This window comes from Martes martes, assembly GCF_963455335.1.
Source record: "Martes martes genome assembly, chromosome: 4".
Lineage (NCBI taxonomy): Eukaryota > Metazoa > Chordata > Mammalia > Carnivora > Mustelidae > Martes > Martes martes.
The window spans coordinates 170,439,795-170,460,492 of record NC_137891.1 but is presented as its reverse complement, the minus strand read 5'-3'; the positions used below and the strand labels follow the sequence as shown (position 1 = coordinate 170,460,492).

Sequence of the window (20,698 nt, the reverse complement as noted above, 5' to 3'; positions counted from 1 at the left end):
TGTGTTTTATTTTGTTTTTTTAGATTCTGTTTATTTATTTGACAGAGAGAGAGATCACAAGTAGGCAGAGAGGCAGGCAGGGGGTGGGGGGAGCAGGCTTCCCACTGAGCAGAAAGCTGGATGCAGGGCTCGATCCCAGGACTCTGAGATCATGACCTGAGCCGAAGGCAGAGGCTTAACCCACTGAGCCACCCAGGAACCCCTAAACGTCTCTAAGAGTTTTGAATGCCTCACTCTTTATAGGTTACTTGCAGTGTTTAGAAGCAATTCTTAAAAAAAAAAAAATGAGGCTCTGGTTAGAGGGCTTCAAGTGCTGTCTTTGCCTATTAAACTTTATTTTTATAAGGCCTTTTTGCTCTTTCCATAAATATAATAAGAAGAGATTCACAAATTTTAATGTCACTTCCCCCTCCTTGAGGCAGTAAGCTGTGGAGGAAAAGTACCCTAAAAAGAATATCTTCTATAGGTGACAATTAAGAAATAGTTGTCTACTTCCTATAAAGTTAAAATGAGGTTGCCCTTTGCATTTTTTTAAAGATTTTATTTATTTACTTGACAGAGAGATCACCAGTAGGCAGAGAGTCAGGCAGAGAGAGAGAGAGAGAGAGGGAAGCAGGCTCCCTGCTGAGCAGAGAGCCCGATGCGGGGCTCAATCCCAAGACCATGAGATCATGACCTGAGCCGAAGGCAGAGGCTTAACCCATGGAGTCACTCAGGCAACGCTGCATTTTTTTTTTTTTAAGTAGGCTCCAAACTCACAGCCCTGAGATTGAGACCTTAGCTGAGATCAAGAACCAGCCGCCGAACCAAGTGCCCGCCCTTTGGATTTCTAACATATATTATATGGAAAACTAGAATGAACTCAAGGCTTTGATTGTTAAATTTTATATGTTTCTTTAAGATTTTATTTATTTGAGAGAGAGAGAGAGAGCACAAGCAGGCAGAGCGGCAGAGGAAGAGGGAGAAACAGGGAGCCCGATGTGGAGCTCGATCCCACAACCCTGGAATCATGACCCAAGCCAACAGCAGACACTTAACCGCTTCACCCTCTGAGCCACCCAAGCACCCCAGTTGTTAAATTTTAAAGTCATCAGTGGACCAGTATCTTCCTCTCTCTCTCTCTCTCTCTCTCTCTCTGTTTCTCAGCTTGCTTGCTTACCAGTTGGCACCAAGTAAATATTGATTGTTGGAATGAAACTGAAACAGGCTGGCCAGGGATTGTGTATCTGCTTGGTGCAGAGGCAGCAGAGTGATCGGAGAGATTTGTGTTGTAGAGAATGGGCTTCCTTGGGAAATGAATATATCTTTAGGAAATAGGTATTTCCTTGACCATTTACACAAGCGCCAAAGTGAGTCCTGGGGTTAGAATTGGGAGACTTGTGTTTTAGTCCTGGCTCTGAGCAAGGCAGTTAATGGTCACTCAGAATGCTTTCATTCTTTTAAGTTTTATTGCCACCTTCACAGTGCTCTAGAATAAGTAATGAGCCAAGCCGAGCTAGGCATTAAATTTAGCAGGTGGTAAACAGCAGCCATACCAGGATCCATAAATCTATTGTTGTAGTCTTGTACGGTGCTGTCAGCATCAACTGAATGCTGCAGTACCGTTTCCGGTTTGTGCGTGTGTGTGAGTACACGCTGTTCCATCTGCTAAATGTTTTGTACAGCAGCCCTGATTATGTTCAGACTTCCTCCTTGGTCTGCTTCTCCCACTTTGCTCTCTGGATTCATGATACAAAAATGTCATCCTCTTCCGTTTCTGACTAACCTCTTTGTAATGACTGAGTTTTTTGCCATCTACCATTGTTCGCTGCTCCTGGCCTTTCCTTTCTTGACTTGTTTTTTTTACACCTGTGATCCTTGGTGCTTGCGTTAATTGCGAGTTTTCCGTGTGCTGGGCACATTGCAGAGGGCTTTATTTATGTTCATGTCATTTAGTCCTTACACCTGCCTTGTGCTGCTAAGCATGGTTATGTCCCACTTTACAAATCAGAAAACTGAGACGCAGAGGTAAACGTACTTGCCTAGTGTTAACACCTAGTGATAGATCTGGAATTAAATTTTCAGTTGCCTTCAGAGCTCTCCTCCCCCTTTTTTAAAAAATTTTGTCATTTTTTTTTAAGATTTTTATTTATTATTTGACAGAGCACAAGCAGGGGGAGCAGCAGGCAGAAGGAGGGGAAGAAGCAGGCTCTCAAGGACCCCAAGATCATGACCCAAGCCGAAGGCAGGCACTTAACCAGCCGAGTCCCCTTGGCACCCCCAAAGCTCACCCTCTTTTTTTTTTATTTTTAAGATTTTATTTATTTATTTGACAGATCACAAGTAGGCAGAGAGGCAGGCAGAGAGAGAGGAGAAAGCAGGCTCCCTGCAGAGCAGAGAGCCCGATGCGGGGCTCGATCCCAGGACCCTGGGATCATGACCTGAGCTGACGGCAGAGGCTTTAACCCACTGAGCCACCCAGGCGCCCCCAAAGCTCACCCTCTTAAGCATATGCTGTTGTTATGGCCATGATGATGCAGACAGTGGTGGTGATGACGATTACTATACTTTGTTGAGCACCTACTAGGTTCTGGGCAGTGCATTTGACACATTTTGCCTCCCCATTTTGTAGTGTAGAAGCTGCAGTTACACAGGCTCTGCTTTTAGGCTGATGGCTAAGTGCCAGAGTTTAAAGGCTTTGGGCATTTGTACATTAGAGCATTCTTTCAATATGTTTTTCCTTTTTAATGGTCAACATAATGTTTTTCTGACTACTACCAGTATGAACAATTAAATATTGCCTAAGTTTCCCTGCACTTTTTTTCTTAACCACTGTCTTGGCATTATCAGTTTCTTATTTGTTACCTTTGGGTTTTTTAATTTTTTTGTTTTTTGGGGTTCTTTTTTTATCTACATCAAAAGCAGATAATGGGGGGCAAAGGAGAAGGTGTTAAGGAAAGGCAAAAGGAAAGTCCAAATACTAGAAATTATTCTGTGATCTCAGTTTGAAAAATGAAGATTTAAACTAAAACCTCTTGTTTTTTAGCAGCTGTCATTTGTTGACAAACTTTGGCACTTACAAATAAAAATTCATCAAGCTGTGTCCTTAATATTTATGTGTTTGGGCTACATGTAAATTATATTATAAAAAAAAGAAAAATCAGTATGCAAGCTGGACCTTCAGTTGCTGCATGGGGTTAGCTGATATTTCCTTGTATTATAAGCAACATGTAGGGTTACTCCCAGTAGTTTTGTAATCCCCAAGATGACATGGTGGTTACTGAGCTTTAGCAGAAAGAGAAATGTTGTATAATATCTTCCAAACGTTTATTTCAAGTTTACTATTTTAGTAAGGAAAATGTTCAGAACTGTTTCTTTTTATTTTTAGAAAAGGTATATTCAGCCCTAAAATATCCTTCCTGATGTTATTAATTCCCCAAGTATAGATCAAATCCTGCCTTGGGCATGCCACTTACAGCGAGGAAATACTACAATTTTAGAGCAAGCCGTGAACAGTCGATACTTCTGAGGCAAGCCTGTATTGAACACATACCTTTGAGTTGAATTCTGCGCCCATCAGCCTGCTGTGCATAACCCTGATGTTTTCTGTATGAACGTTTTCAAGTTCTTCGGTAGGCTCCTGAGCAGGCTCCCATTCCTCTACGTCGGGGAGTCTGGAGAGCTGCCGCCAAGCTCCGGGTCAGGAAAAGTAGGTGTGGCCTTTTAGGGCTGTGCCACTCCTGTAGTTGGCAGGTCTCCTCCCCTTCCTGCACTTGAGCTCTTCACAGTGTGCGCTCTGGAATGACAGGCATTCCTGTGTGCAGAGAGCAAGAGTGAAGACGTATTTGTACGAACCCCAAGTGTCCAAGTCGGGATACAGGGAACAGAAACTCCAGCAGATTAACAGACCTCATGCCGTTTCCTGATGTCTGGCAGTGACACTGAGAGAGGAGTGCCTGTCCCCTTTCAATGTGGATTTATCTTTTAAGAAAAGTTTTCTTTGGTCCGGGACAGTTTGTTGTCGTGAGACACATCAGACAATTTAATCATGGGGCAAGCTGACGTCTCCAGACCGGTAAATCCAGATGCAGTTGGTGAGTAATAGAAGGCAAGGAAACAAAATCTTGACAGAGGCAAGGCAGATGAATAGGTGAAATTGAATACTTTATAGGAAGTAGAATGTTGTGAGGATTTTGTTGTTTATAACTTTAGGATGTTTACAACTTCGTAAAGAATGAATGAAATTTTGTAAGTTGTTTTTCACTCAGTTATATTAATTTACTGCTCATAGCTTTGTCTTACTTGATCCCTTTGGAGTTTTTTGTTTTTTAATAATACTGCTAGGAAACCATCTATTAAATTCTTGTTCTTGGAGAAATAAGTACTACAGGATGTCATATTTAGAATTCAGTGTTGTTTTACTAGCTTGTTGCAGGACTTGAAATATGTATGGCCTAGAACTAGAACTGTTGACTTCTATAAATGGGACCATTTTCAAAAATTGTCATAATTTCTTAGACTCAGCTATACATTCTCCAAGTAAGTCTCCACCTTTTCCCATTGTGCTGGTATGTTCATTTTTCATAAGGCAGTTCTTTGGTATAAACATTTCTGAAGTCAGTGCTTTACTTTTGAAGTGTTATTGTCTCGGAGATAGTTAGAGACCAAGCTGGTAATTCCAAGTGTAGCTTAAGAGTTTCAAGGCTTGTAAGTGAAGTCAAAGTCCATGGTCGCTGTAGATTCACTTTCCCAGCTGTGGGGTTTTGTGAAAGACGAAGATGTAAAGGTGGGAAAAATAGTTCTAAGTGGAATTGTTAAAGGGTTGAAAATATAAACAAAGTGAGGGAAAGCCTGGGAATACTTTCTTGACATTACACTTAAAAAAAAAAAAAAAGATTTACACCTTCTCTTTGATTTAGGAAGCAGCAGAAAAGTTTTGTTCAGTCCTAGGCTGCTCTTTTTTTTCAGAAATGAAAAATGTTGATGACTTCAAAGAAAAGTTTAAAAGTGTGAGAACACAGGTAACATTCCCAAATGTCTTGTGATTTAATATTATTTAGTTTCTAAAAGGGTGTTTTCTCGCTGAGAACTTGCCAGGTGAAATTCCTACAAAGTATTTTTCATGTTTTACTAAAACTAAAGCACGTGGATCACAAAGTGAATCATTAAGCGACAGATTTTTTAGGACCAAAGTCAGGACTTGATTCACTTTACCTTGATCACCAGCAATTTTTAAATTTTTTTAAAGATTTTATTTATTTATTTGACAGAGATCACAGCAGAGAGGCAGGCAGGGAGAGAGGGGGCGGACCAGGCTCCCTGCTGAGCAGAGAGCCCGATGTGGGGCTCGATCCCAGGATCCTGGGATCATGACCCAAGCCAAAAGCAGAGGCTTTAACCCACTGAGCCACCCAGGTGCCCCAATTTTTAATTGTTTTAAAAATTTTTAATGAAATGTTTTATAAATAGAAAAAGAAAAAGGCATAGAGAAAAATATAAAGGAACCTCTGGGGCCCCTTCGCAGGTTAAGAGATGGAATTAAAAAGAGAGAGATCCCACCTCACCCCTATGTCTATGCCTGCATTCCCTTGTGATGACACTGTTTCTTTGCTCTCAGAGGTAACCACTCTCCTGAGTTTGGTGAATTCACTTTTGGACTAGTAAATTTTCCTGTCATTCTTGATTAATAAGGATAAATAAGCATCTAGACATTTATCTATGAGATGGAAATGAATGGGTCTTTGAAAAGCAAGAAATGGGTAAGGAGGTATAACTTACTAATAGGATATAACTAACTTAGGAAGAATGCCCATCTAATACGGATATATAAAATATCTCATCTGAGTAGGTAAAATTTGATATATTTATTTGATAAAAAGTTAGCATCAAATTTATCAGTTTTTCTAATAGTCCTTAGAAGAGACCCATGAAGAAGAAATAGAAATCACTCAGGTACTTAAGATTTTTATGTTCTCTCTAGATTTAATTTTTGGGTTTTATTTCCTATTTCCTCGATGATTCATAGGTGGCTGTAAGCTATTTTAGTGGACAGACTGCATTCTATTATATTTCTTTTCTTTCTTTCTTTTTTTTTTTTTTAAGATTTTCTTTTTAAATAATCTCTCTACCCAGTATGGGGCTTGAACACACAACCCCGAGATCAAGAGTCTCACACTCCACTGGCTAGGCCAGACAGATGTCCCAATTATAGTTCTAATAATTCAGGATTTATTTTATTTGAGGAAACCAGAGCCAGTCATGAAGGGTCAACACTGACAACTTTGAGGACTACATCACTGCTTTAAAGGCTTTTACCAGGGGCGCCTGGGTGCCTCAGTGTTAAGCGTCTGCTTTCGGCTCAGGTAGTCTCCCTACTCCGTAGGAAGCCTACTTCTCCCTCTCTCACTCTCCCTGCTTCTGTTCCCTCTCCCACTGTCTCTCTCTCTGTTGAGTAAATAAATAAAATCTTAATAAAATAAAAAAAGGCTTTTACCAAACTTAACTGTTTCTTTATGAAATTTAAAAAGCATTTCAGTGAATGGGTATGTGGAAACTCTTACCAGATTCTTTGGAAGGATAAATGTACAAAGTCAATGAAGATTTAAATCATTTGTTTACAGTTCTAGGCCTATAATATAGTAGTTAGTTTTGAGCTTTGAGACTGATGGTATTGGGACACCTGGCTGGCTCAGTTGGTAGAGCATGAGACTCTTGATCTTGGGGTTGGGAGTTCAAGTCCCATTCTGGGAGTAGAATTTACTTTAAAAAACTAATTAATGGGGCACCTGGGTGGCTCAGTCGTTAAGCATCTGCCTTCGGCTCAGGTCATGATCCCAGAGTCTTGGAATCAAGCCTCTGCTTGATCAGGCTCCCTGCTCCTCAGGAAGCCTGCTTCTCCCTCTCCCACTCCCCCTGCTTGTGTTCTCTCTCTCACTGTGTCTTTCTCTGTCAAATAAGTAAAATCTTTAAAAAAAAAAAAACTAATTAATAATAAAATTCATGGTACTAGGTTGGGCACCCAGGTGTCCCCTAATTGATTATTTAAATACAGAGAAGGAATTTATGCTGTAGTGTCCATTCAAGGAAATTAAGTTATCCTCAGTGGTTTGTATAAAAGTTATCATCTTCAAGTGAAATATGTCCATAGGAGAAGCCTTTATATTTTCTCAAATAAAACTCTCAAGTAGAAGCACCTGAGTGGCTCAGTCAGTTAAGCATCTGCCTTCGGCTCAGGTCATGATCCCTGGGTCCTGCCTGCTTCTCTCTTTCTCTTTCTCTCTCTGTGTCAAGTAAATAAGGTCCTTTTAAAAAAAAAAAAAAAAAAAGCCTTCAAGTAATAATACTTTGTATTTCTTTTTTTTTTTTTTTTAAGATTTTATTTATTTATTTGACAGACAGAGAGAGAGGAAGGGAAGCAGGCTCTCTGCTCAGCAGAGAGCCCAGTGTGGGGCCAGAGCCCAATGCGGGGCCCGATCCCAGGACCCCGGGATCATGACCTGAGCTGAAGGCAGAGGCCCTAACCCACTGAGCCACCCAGGCGCCCCAATACTTTGTATTTCTTGATCAACATAAAATCTGTTTCTGTCTTCATTAATATCCTTTACCATGTATCACATTAAAGCAGCCAGCTAATTGTAATTAGCACAATCCTTAAATTGAGCACAACACCAAAGAATTTTATTTTATTTTATTTTTATTTATTTTTTAGAGGGGGAAGGGGCAGAGGAAAGGAGAAAGAGAATCCCAAGCAGGCTCCGTGCCCAGCATAGATCCCCACATGGGGCTCAGTCTCACGACCCTGAGGTCATGAACTGAGCTAAAATCAAGAGTCAGTCACTTAACGGACTGAGCCATCCAGGTGCCCCAAGACCAAAGAATTTTAATAAATTCTAGTCTGAAATTTTCTTTCTCTCTGCCTTTCTATTCTACATCTCTGTGTTTGTGCGTGGTTTTTTTTTTTTTCCTTTTTGACCTTTAATTTGCCTCTCATTCACTAATTATACTTTTTTTTAACATTTAGATAAGAATGTATTGCTTTAAAAAATACAATATTATAGGGGCACCTGGGTGGCTCAGTGGGTTAAAGCCTCTGCCTTCAGCTCAGGTCATGATCTCAGGGTCCTGGGATCGAGCCCCGCATTGGGCTCTCTGCTTGGTGGGGAGCCTGCTTCTCTGTCTCTCTCTCTGCCTGCCTCTCTGCCTACTTGTAATCTCTGTCAAATAACTAACTAAATAAATAAATCTTTAAAAAAAATAGGTACAGTATTATAATTTTCCTCTTTTTCTACATTCATTTTCCGTCACCATTTGATTCATTTTGCTCTGAAATTTGTAGTTATGGGTGATGATGGAGTCATTTGGGGCAAGGTGATTTAGAAACATATGGTCATTTGGAGGCAAAATCAGTAAGGAGATTGTTGGATGAATAAAATTTAGTGTAGCTATGTAACAATATTAACAGAGGAATAAATAATAGGTGGGTTAATTAAAAACAAACTACTTCGGGGCGCCTGGGTGGCTCAGTCATTGGGCATCTGCCTTCGGTTCAGGTCATGGTTCCAGGGTCCTGGGATCAGGCTCCGAGTCGGGCTCCCTTCTTGGCAGGAAGCCTGCCTCTCCCTCTCCCACTCCCCGTGCTTGTGTTCCCTCTCATTGTGTCTGTCTCTGTCAAATAGATAAATGAATAATCTTTTTTTTTAATTTTTTTTAAAAGATTTTATTTATTTATTTGACAGACAGAGATCACAAGTAGGCAGAGAGAGAGAGAGGAGGAAGCAGGCTCCCCGCCGAGCAGAGAGCCCGATGCGGGGCTCGATCCCAGGACGCCGAGATCATGACCCGAGCCAAAGTCAGAGGCCTTAACCCACTGAACCACCCAGGCGCCCCATGAATAATCTTTTAAAAATAAATAAATAACACTTTGAAGAAAAACACTTGGCATTATTTGGTCATGAGAATTATCAGAAACATTTTTCATACTCATCTAGGTGTAACAATAAATGCTTTCTTCTGAGAAAGAAGGAATAGTCACACTTTCCACATGTAATCAGGAATGAGGAGGAAGCAATTAGTATAGGGGTCTGTCACAGACTCCTTATAGGATTTTCGGTATCAAATGTAGACTACCAACCAAAAATTACTGTCCCGTCTCTGTTCCGATGGATTTTCTCAGTAGCCCCTTTTTTACTTGCAGGGAAACTTTGGAAAGTTTAAGCCTTTTTTCCGTGAGAGAATATATTATTTTCTGGCACCTCACTATAAAACCTTACTCTCAATTTGGAATTTTTATCAAAAAAGTATACACATCAGGTTGCCAAGGGCATCCTGTCTTGATGCAGTCATGATCAGATCATGATACTTTACTGGAGTTGGAATCTCAGACCTAACTGTCCCTGCAGGTATAGAGCAAGACCTTCTCCCTGACTATCTTCTGCAGCTCTTTGCCCATTTCTCTTTCCCGAAGGTCAGAACTTTGCAGCATTTCCAAGGGAAGTTGTGGGCGTGCTCTAGACAAAGCCTGCTTTGTTCATTAGCAGCCGCTTTTGCTTTCTGTACTTTTGTTATAGTTTTCTAAAACAGTTCTTTAAATCCAATAATAATCCTCTTTTAGAAGGCAAAAAAATGAATAAATGCAATAGTGTAAGTACCACAAATTACTGTTCTCCATTTACAAAGTTTTGATGCTGTTAAAATGATTGTATAAACACAAGATCTGTTTCAAACTCTGTGGGCATAAAAAAAAAACCACAGAAATATTACATTATAAAAATAATTGATCACAGTATATGTAAGTCAAGTCATGCTGTATCCCTTAAACTTAAAAAAGATAATTGTGGGGCACCTGGGTGGCTCATTCAGTTAAGCGTCTAACCTTTGATCTCACCTCAGGTCTTGATCTCATGGTTGTGAGTTCAAGCCCAGTGTAAATTTTTAAAAAATTATTTTAAAGATAATTGACGACTTTTTGATAATGAAGTATGTATCTTGTTGCACAAAACTATAGGTTTTTAAATTTTGGAAAAAGAAACTGGTTATTGGGGCGCCCGGGTGGCTCAGTGGGTTAAGCCTCTGCCTTCGGCTCAGGTCATGATCTCAGGGTCCTGGGATAGAGCCCCGCATTGGGCTGTCTGCTCAGCGGGGAGCCTGCTTCCTCCTCTCTCTCTCTCTCTCTCTCTCTCTACCTGCCTCTCTGCCTACTTGTGATCTCTGTCAAATAAATAAGTAAAATCTTTTTTAAGAATAAATAAATAAAAATAAATAAATGTTGACGAGGAAAAACCCAAGAGCTGAAAAAGAAAGTACTAGAACTCTGTATAAATACATGGTGTAAGAAACAAGCCTATGAAATTTGAGGTGCTACAACTTGAGTGAGGGAGTAGGTAGTTTAAATACGAGGGCATAGAGTCCGGGTACTACTCAAACCAGAAACTCCAAAGTGTAATTTGGGTAGTTATCTTCCTCTCCTATCATCCACTACCTCCAAGAAACACCAAGACCTCCAATTCTAACGTGCTTTCCTTGTGGGCTGCAGCTGCATGACTCAAAGAAAAAGGTGTTTTCTTTAGAACACACAAATCATAAAACTATAGCCAGTATCGTACACCCAGTGTTCTGACAAACAAAGGGAAGCAAGGAGGAAAACTACCTTGTTTTGCCTCTCATAGAAAACAGAATGGAGCCATAGGGCCATTTTATTTATTTTTTTTAAAGATTTTATTTAGGGGTGCCTGGGTGGCTCAATGGATTAAAGCCTCTGCCTTCGGCTCAGGTCATGATCCCAGGGTCCTGGGATCGAGCCCCGCATTGGGCTGTCTGCTCAGCGGGGAGCCTGCTTCCTCCTCTCTCTCTCTGCCTGCCTCTCTGCCTCCTTGTGATCTCTGTCTGTCAAATAGATAAATAAAAATCTTTAAAATAAAAATTTAAAAAAAAAAAAAATTTTTTTAAAAAGATTTTATTTATCTATTTGACAGAGAGCACAAGCAAGGGTAGTAGCAGGCAGAGGGAAAGGGAGAAGCAGCCACCCCGCTAAGCAGAGAGCCTGATGCAGGACTCAGTTGCAGGACCCTGGGATCATGACCTGAGCCAAAGGCAGACGTTTAACCGACTGAGCTACCCAGGCACCCTTCCATAGGGCCATTAGTTTAAGCAGAAACAACGGCATATCCAAATGTGACTCCAGGCCCGTATTTTTTGTGTTTAAATTGGAAATGGAGAGAGATGTTCATAAAATCAAAGTTGTTGAGAAGTGGTTGATGTGCAGATTAGCTTAGGAACAGCTTCAAATTCACTTCTCTCAGTCCTTTATTTGTGAGTACAGAATAAATTTGAGGTGTAATTATGCCATTAAAAAATTTTAAAAGGGGGCCACTTGGGTGGCTCAGTCAGTTGAGCATCTGACTCTTTTTTTTTTTTTTTTTTTTTTTTAAAGATTTTTTTTTTATTTATTTAACAGACAGATCACAAGTAGGCAGAGAGGCAGGCAGAGAGAGAAGGGAGGAAGCAGGCTCCCCGCTGAGCAGAGAGCCCGACACGGGGCTCGATCCCAGGACCTTGGGATCATGACCTGAGCCGAAGGCAGCGGCTTTAACCCACTGAGCCACCCAGGCGCCCCTGAGCATCTGACTCTTGATTTTGGCTCAGGTCATGGTATCTATCTGTATATATAAGCTAGAAAGAAGAAACACTAATTTCCATAATTATACCAGCAAAATATTTATTTTTTGGTTTAGTTCCTTCCATTCTTCTTTTTAACATATTTTAGCATAGTTTAGATAACATGATGTGTATGATTTACATATAGATTTAAGTTCTGCTTTTTTTAAAAGATTTTATTTATTTATTTGAGAGAGAGAGAAGGAGAGTGCATGAGCCGGGGTAGGGGGTAGGGGGTGGCAACAAAGCAGAGGGAGAGGGAGAAGCTGAAGCAGACTCCCCGCCACAGGGAGCCAGACATGGGTCTTGATCCTAGCACCTGGAGATCATGACCTGAGCTCAAGGCAGATGGCCAACCAACTGAGCCACCCAGGCACCCCATCTTCTACTTTTAACGTGGGATTATTAATTATTCTAGAAACTTAGTTTTAGCAATTATATATTGTTTTATTTTTTGAGTTTTTCAGTTTATTTATTTATATATGAATTGTATATTTAAGACTTCCCCAGTTATGTACCACCTTAAGTAACACTATCAGAAATAACATCTCCAGGCAGTTTCCATCTTCTAAAGCTGAGTTTTCTAGACTTTTGTGTAAATATGTTATAATATTTAAGCTTTTTTTTTTATATTTAGGGTTTGTTTTTCTTTTTTTAGAGATTTTTTTTTTTTTTTTAATGTGACAGAGATCACAAGTAGGCAGAGAGAGAGAGGAAGGGAAGCAGGCTCCCTGCTGAGCAGAGAGCCCGATGCGGGGCTCGACCCAGGACCCTGGGATCATGACCAGAGCTGAAGGCAGAGGCTTTAACCCACTGAGCCTCCCAGGCACCCCTATATTTAGGCTTTTAATAGACAAAATGGTCTTACATATTTTAGACAAAGTTGAAGTTAAAATTTGAAAAAATATGTGCATAACCCTGGCCATTAGTCTAGTTACAAATAATACCTATTCAGATAACAAAAGAATATATGCCCAGATGGAATTTGGCAATGGGGGACCAATACCTGTTTCCTAGGCTCTTCAAATATGGATTTAAGCAGACTGCAGAATAGATCTTGCCCGTGAATTTTACCTTAGTCTATTTTCAGTCTGCTGCCTTCCCTTTTTAAAAATACTCTTGGACTTGAGCTGAGAAGGCTTGACTGGCTGCCTCACCAGTAGCATTTAATTACTTGAAGATCCCACCCTTCATACGTAGGACATTTGATGGAATCAGGTTTTTGTGGTTTTCCTCTGGTGTCAAAATAATGTCTGTGGGGGCAAAAGACAAGATGATTTGCTTCTTTCCTTTTTCATTAAGAATTATTAATGTGATTCCCTTTCTCCTTCTTCTGCTATCTTTCATCTATGAGAACACTCCCTTGATTCAGCATTTATTTCTTTCAGCAGGCAGCTAGGCAATGAGTGTGTGGGAAGAACTTTATCAACACTATTTTAATCAGTTATAGGTGTTGCTCTTGAATCATGCCTGAAAGTTGAGTTTCCAGAGCACTGCCAGACTAGTCCCATAATTGAGAGTATGACTTCAAGTCCTATCTCACTCTCCCACATATCCTATCAAAGCATGAAGAATTTATCTGTCTCAACTTAAAGTAAGATCTAAAGAATTGTGGTACATAGTAGTCAGTGAAGAAAGACTCGTTTATAAATAAAAAAGAAAAATCAGTAATCTGATGTAAAAATAATGTACAATACTGATCCAAATCATACAAGTTGATTGCTACATCCAATTTAAGTACAAAGTAATGATTTCTAAGAGAAGTAAACAAAGAATTGATAAAGTACCTATTGAAATTTGAAGTAATTATAATGGAGTGGCAAATTTGTTTATAAGGAGGCTTCAGTAAGAAACCAAATTTTAGAATTTTTACCCTTCATAAATTTTGGTAGTGAGCAATATCTGAGATGAATTAAAAGAATGGAACTTGTTAAATTATATAAAATAGAGATTGGGGTACCTGGGTGGCCTGGTCGATTGAGCATCTGACTCTTGGTTTCAGCTTAGGTCATGATCTCCTGGTTGTGGGATTGAACCCCGCTTTGGGCTCTGTGCTCAGTGTGGAATCTGCTCCGGGTTCTCTCTCTCTCCCCCTCTGCCTGCCCCCCTGCTCGTGTTCTCTCTCTCAAATAAATAAAATCTTTAAAATAGAGGTTAATACCTATCATCAGGTTGTGTAAGAATTAAATCGTATAATGTGCCAGCTTAGTAAATTACATTGTAAAAACTTTTGTTAACAAATGAAGCCTAATGTTGGAAAGACTTTTAAGATTTCAGCTTAATCTTTATTCTGATGGCAGCGTGATTGAAAGGATCGTAGACTTTTAAAGTCAGAGACTTGGGGTGCCTGGGTATCTCAGTTGGTTGGGCATCTGTCTTCGGCTCCAGTCATGATCCCGAAGTCCCAGGATCAAGTCCCACATTGGGCTCCCTGCTCAGCAGGGAGCCTGCTTCTCCCTCTGCCCTTCACCGTGCTCGTGCTCTGTCTTTCTCTCTCTCAAATAAATAAATAAAATCTTTTAAAAAAAAAAAAAAGTCAGAGGCTTGGATTTGAATCCCACTTATAGGGGCACCTGGGTGGCTCAGTGGGTTAAAGCCTCTGCCTTCGGCTCAGGTCATGATCCCAGGGTCCTGGGATAGAGCCCCACATCGGGCTCTCTGCTGATCGGGGAGCCTGCTTCCTCCTCTCTCTCTCTCTGCCTGCCTCTCTGCCTACTTGTGATCTCTGTTTGTGAAATAAATAAATAAAATCTTTTTTTTAAAAATGAATCCCACTTATATCACACTATAGGCAAAGAGAATGCATTAAAAGAATGAAATATGCAAAGAAAAGCAGTCCAGCAGAAGAAAAAAAGCCAATTAAATGACATTTATAAGATATTGCAATTAAATAAACAACAAATAAAACTAAACTCGCCACTGAAAATACTATGCCCAGTGAAAATATCCTTCAAAAATGATGATATAAATTATCCTAATTGTAGGAGAACCTGGGTGGCTCAGTTAGTTAAGCATCTGACTCTTGATTTCATCTCAGGTCATGATCTCAGGGTTGTCAGATAGAGCCCCGCTTTGCACTCTGCACTCAGCCACAGAATCTGCTTGAGATTTTCTCTTTCTCTCCTTCCCCACCCCCATGCAAGCACATGCGTGCACGTTCTCTCTCTCTCTCTCAAATAAATAAATAAGTAAAAATCTTTTAAAAAATTATCATAATTATAAGCACAGGATTACAGAAGGAAATAAAGATTACCTGGGAAAGCAAATATGTAGGAAATATAAAAGAATATTGTTTATTAAAACAACAACAATAATAATGTTTGCTGTGATTTATTGTTTATGTAGAAATAAATATAACAACACAGTAAATAGAGTTGAAATGTTATAAAATTCTTCCATTGTTTATTAAGTAAGTAAAGTACTAACAACGTAGATTGTAATAAGTCAAGGATTCATAGAACAAATCAGACCAATAGAAAATAAATAGCAAGGGGACACCTGGGTGGCTCAGTTGGTTAAGCGGCTGCCTTTGGCTCAGGTCATGATCCCAGCGTCCTGGGATCGAGTCCCACATGGGGCTCCTTGCTCGGCAGGGAGCCTGCTTCTCCCTCTGCCTCTGCCTGCCACTCTGTCTGCTTGTGCTCGCTCGCTCTCTCTCCCTCTCTCTCTCTCTCTGACAAGTAAATAAATAAAATCTTTAAAAAAAAAAAAAAGAAAGAAAAGAAAATAAATAGCAGGGGCACCTGGGTGGCTCAGTGGATTAAGCCTCTGCCTTGGGCTCGGGTCATGATCTCAGGGTCCTGGGATCGAGCCCCACATTGGGCTCTCTGCTCAGCGGGGAGCCTGCTTCCCCCTCTCTCTCTCTCTGCCTGCCCTGCCTCTCTGCCTACTTGTGATCTCTCTCTATGTGAAATGAATAAATAAAGTCTTAAAAAAAAAAAAAAGAAAAGAAATAGCAAAACAGTAGACTTAAACCCCACTGTGTCAGGAAAAACATTAAATATAAATGGACTAAACACTCTAAAGGACAACAGTTGTCAAACTAGATAGAAAAACAAAATCAAGGCAAAAGTGTTACTAGATTGACACAGGGACTTTCATAGTGATGAAAGGGTAATTTAACAGAAAGATATAATAACTCTAAATTTGTTTATATCTAATAATGTGGCTTTTAAGTATATAAAGCAAAAAAGTAACAGAACTGAAAAGAAACAAAAGAGACAAACCCATTTTTGTAGGTAGAGCTGTTAACATACCTCTCTCAGTAACTGATAGAACAAGCTAACAGCAAATTAGAAAAGATATTAATGATTTGTACAATGTGATTAAAGGACATGACTTCGCTGGCAGACATGAAACACTCCCCTCAACTGCACAATGTACCATGTTTCCAAGTGGACATTAACCTAATAGAAATCTGGAAGAAGAATAACTACGAACTTTTTTTTCTTTCTTTTTTTTTTTTTATTTAAACTGTATCTGAAACTAAAAGGCACAGGAAAGACCCTTATAGTTCTTCTTTAGGAATACTTATACGTAAGTGGGAAACACTGGAATGATGCCATGATTTTCTAGTTTATTTTTTTCAACAAAGAATTATGTTACAGACAGAGAAGATCTGCCTCTGTCTCTTTGAACATGCATAAGGTTTACAGATAATAATCTGGGATTGGCTTTAACAAACCTGACTGATCATAAGAGTCACCCGGAAAGATTTTAAAAAACAGATTCCTGGATCCCACTACCTGAGGATTCTGTATTTTGAAAAGGTAACTGAGCTAATACCAAGTATTTGAACAGATTTAAGAGTTACCATAATAATGTTCTATTTGTCATATGGAGGGGAGGAATGTGGAGAATATGAGAATATAAGAATATATGAGAATAAAAAAAAAAGAATATAAGAATATGTAAGAATGAATGAATTTGGGATAATAACCAGGTCAGGGTTGGGTGTGGCTAAATCCCCCCACTGCATGAGTCAAGAGGCATATCCTCTTCTAAAAGTTTTATAAACATGGGGGCTCCTGGGTGGCTCAGTCGGTTTAGCATCTGACTCTTGATTTCAGCTCAGGTCATGATCTCAGGGTCATGAGATCAAGCCCTACGCCAGCCTCTGTGCTGATTGTGGAGCCTGCCTAAGATTCTCTCCCTCCCTCTCCTTCTGACCTTTCCCCCACCCCCAACTCTCGGTCCCATTTACGCTCTCTCAAAATTAAAAAAAAAAAATAAAAGTTTTATAAACATGAAAAGTAACATTTGTGTAAAACATCAAAGGAAAAAAAAAGCTCTGCTCTCTGCTTTTTATATTCAGTAACTATATTCTTACACAAAGAAAGAGGAGGGCTATTTTAACAGTAGATGTAGATGGCAGACACAGTCATTTATATCATAGCTGTTGGTATTTTCCACACATGCTGTACTTTTGAATATAAATTGAACTTGTCTTAAGTTCATATGTCTTAAGTTCATATGCCAGCAGGCATGAATATGTTTGAAAGGATATCATAATCTTGCTGTTTTGAATGTGTAAGAGAAAGGGAACACATAAATAATATTGTTCAATATAATGAAGGATTACAAGGAATGAACTAAGTTCTGCTTTAGGAAGTGGTTAGGTTAGATACCCGGCAAGATAGTGGCAGCAAGTGAGATGGCTGTATCTCATTGAGGGACTTGACAGGAACTTGTCTGTGATCCATTCTTACCTAACACTCCTCAAGCTTTCTGGCTGTCTTTCTTTGTAAAAGTATCCCATAGCACTCACCTTTGCTTTCACATGGTTAGTTTGTTGTTTTGTTTTGTTTTGAGTTTTTATATTATCTTCCCTATTACTTTTAATCAAACAGGCATTTTCTTTTTTATCATTTGGAACTAAGTGAAGTCCATTCAGTGGGTGGGTGGCAGGATATTTCAAATTTCAGTTCCTCCTTGCCTCTAGCAAGTAAGGTGACTATGAACACCTAGTGGTGGCTTAGCTCCATTTCTGAAAGTGTTATCATTAACATATGCTAAAATTATATTACAGGACATATTTAAAATGCCTTGAGGTCTCATTGACATTTCATAATTGGGAGTTTACTGTCTTAAAGCACTGGCTCTTAAAAGCGATACCTGTATTCACCCAGGTCCCACTCCTGGGGGTGCAACCCTGGTGCCACAGAGGGGAAATTGTTGGGACAGGAGTTGTTCTGATGTCTCTACAAGTAAACTTAGGGATATATGGTGCGGCATTATAATAACTAGATTCTCTTGCATTTTATGGAAGGAATTAAAGTAGTTGAGACTCAGGATGTGTTCGAGTAAATCATGTAAATAGGAAGAAAAGAGTCATTGTCCTCTCATCTCCTTCAGTAGCCAGAACCCTGTTTTGCCTAAGTCACCAACGTACAGAAAAATAATGCACCCGGCAGTCACTGCTGTAGTCACTGTGATCGTGACAGTTGTGTAAATCTGACTTTCATCAGCAGGTTTCCCTAGACTCACATCTATCAACCAAAAAAGATAGAATTTGGCAACTGTTTCTTTAAAAAAATAATAAATGCAGGGCGCCTGGGTGGCTCAGTCCTTAAGTGTGTGCCTTTGGCTCAGGTCATGATCCCAGGGTCCTGGGATTGAGCCCCACATCAGGCTCCCTGCTCCATGGGAAGCCTGCTTCTCACTCTCCCACTCCCCCTTCCTTTGTTTCCTCTCTCGCTGTCTCTCTCTATCAAATAAATAAATAAAGTCTTTAATAATAGTAAAAATAATAATAAATGCTTGTTGATTATGTATTTTCTTTTTTGAAAAACTATCCACAGTATTAAAAGAAACTTATTTTAGTGCATATATTATGCCCATTTATCCCCCCAAAAAAGAGCGTTATTTCTTCAGATCTGAAATTGTGTACAATAAGCATGTGAACGTATTACATAGGATAATATAATATGTGATCCTTGATGTATTTCTATAAAGTAAAGGTTCCACTTTGACTCCAGGATGGTTATTCCTCATGACTCTTTTTTTCTTCTCCTCTAGACTTCTCCAGAGAACCCTGGGACAGTAGGTGGAGTGCAAAGCTGTATTGTGTTGCCTTCCTGCTTTTTTTTGTTGCTTTCCTGCTTTTATTTTTATTATTATTATTATTATTATTCTTGGCCCAGTCTTGGCTGCTCCCTTCTCTGCCACTAGAGCTAACTAACTAAACCCTGCATGTGTGGTCATTGTGAGGGATTCGTGGCCTTTCATTTCAGTCCCGCACATAATACCGTGTCAGTGACAGTTTCTGTCATATCCTTAAGATCATGACTGTCCCTAAAGTACTATTGTGATAGGCAAACTGGAATCCCACCTCTGCTTTCCAAAAAGATTTCATTTTAAAGCACTGTCTGTAATGCCCCAGCCCCAGGCTCCTTCCAGTGCTCCAAACTTAGGGTCTTGTGAAAGGAAAAAAATAATCTGGGAAAGAAAAAAAAAAAAAAACAGGTACAAGGAAGGTGTTAGCACTTGATGTGTTACCCGCCCTGAACTATTAATGTCCTGAAAGAGGAGGGCAGAGGGAGGGCAGTGTTTAGTAGAGAATGATGACTCACTCACTCAAGATGGAACTCCCCATTTCAGTGACACTGGAGGCAGTAATGTTAGCTGGGGAACGCCTCCCCCCCCCCCCCCCCCACTCCGTACCAAAAGGATGAGAATGGGAACAGCGATAGGCTGCAAGGGGCAAGATCTCATGCATATTGAAAGGACATTCACATTTGTGTGTATGTGTGTGTGTGTGTGTGTTCGCGCCTTTTAAGAGATTTTGAGCTGGTTATGATCATCTCGTTGAATTTTTGTCCTAAAATGATGTCAGCTTGGTTTGGTTCCTTTTCCCTCTTAGTAATTTATCTGTTATGGATTTTGATGTTTGGTGTCCGTGTGATGTCAAGGAATCTGTCTGCATGATTGTTTATCATTGCTCCGATCCTTTCCAACCACCACAGGAAGAGAGGGGAAGGGACCTTTTAGAAGTTATGCTGACGTAATAAATTGGCTGTTCTTTCCCTGTGTGCCTTTCACCATACTACAGAGGAAGCAAGCCAGCCCACCGCAGACCCAGGCATGGTCATGGACAGTGTAGAAGCGGGAGACATGACGCCTCCCACCAAAAGGAAGAGCAAGTTCTCAGGCTTTGGCAAGATCTTCAAGCCCTGGAAATGGCGGAAAAAAAAAAGTAGTGATAAATTCAAAGAGACATCAGAAGGTGAGACATTAAGATTTAAATATATGTTCTGAGTTACGGAGTTTCTAACTTTAGAAGTATCCAACTTTCTCATTCTCTTCCCAAGCTTCTCTAACCCTCTATTTGAAGAGGGAATTCAGTCTTTCAGGAAGAAAACCAAGGGGTCACTCACTTATGTACTATAGTCTCATCCCCAGATTGCCATTTTGATGGAATTAAAGTTTATTGATGGAATTAAAATTTATCAAGTGGTGAATGGAGTTCCTGAATGGTAGCAAATCTATGATGCTTCTTTTTCTACTCTGACCACTTTCAGAGAAAGTTCATCCATAAGTATATAAATACTGTATTGTTGAAATGCCAATTAAAAAAGAAAGAGCTAAAATTTTATCAGTATAGTTTCTTTTGAAAATGCTGCTTTCCCCATAACATAGGATATGGAAGAAATTATGCTTTTAAATTTGAATTTAGTTTTCCTGTTCTTTCCAGAGAATGGAAAATTGAACCACTTTGTTCTTTTACCTGTTCAGTTAGAATGCTTAAAATGGACCTTTAACTGCCACATTTCTGAATGCTGTTTTCCAATTTAATATTAGTTTTAGAGCGAAAAATATCTATGCGAAAACCGAGAGAAGAGCTGGTTAAAAGAGGGGTTCTCTTGGAAGACTCTGAGCAGGGTGAGTCTGTAAATAAAATAGCGTATGTCTGTCTCTATACACTTGGGTGTTTGATTCTGACTAGGCATTTGAATTTTCTTTTTATTGCTTTTGGGAGGGAGGGGAGATTTTTTAAAGCTTTTCATGCATCCAGAATGTTTTTTTTCAAACTTTTACAAAAGAAAAAAGACAACTTAGTAAAAGAGCC

General features: G+C 39.7%; 1 protein-coding gene across 3 annotated transcripts in view; it reads left to right on the top strand.

Annotated features, from left to right (window-relative positions):
* PHACTR4 (phosphatase and actin regulator 4) overlaps nucleotides 1-20,698 on the top strand; it is a 104,351-nt gene that overhangs the window by 50,183 nt on the left and 33,470 nt on the right. For 2 of the 3 annotated variants that reach the window (XM_080801115.1, XM_080801114.1), the window contains 2 exons: nucleotides 19,682-19,855; nucleotides 20,431-20,511. In XM_080801115.1, the coding sequence (XP_080657241.1) occupies nucleotides 19,682-19,855; nucleotides 20,431-20,511 (255 nt within the window). Of the gene's footprint in view, nucleotides 1-18,648; nucleotides 18,677-19,681; nucleotides 19,856-20,430; nucleotides 20,512-20,698 lie in introns of all 3 variants that reach the window. The other variant, XM_080801116.1, reaches the window with a different exon arrangement.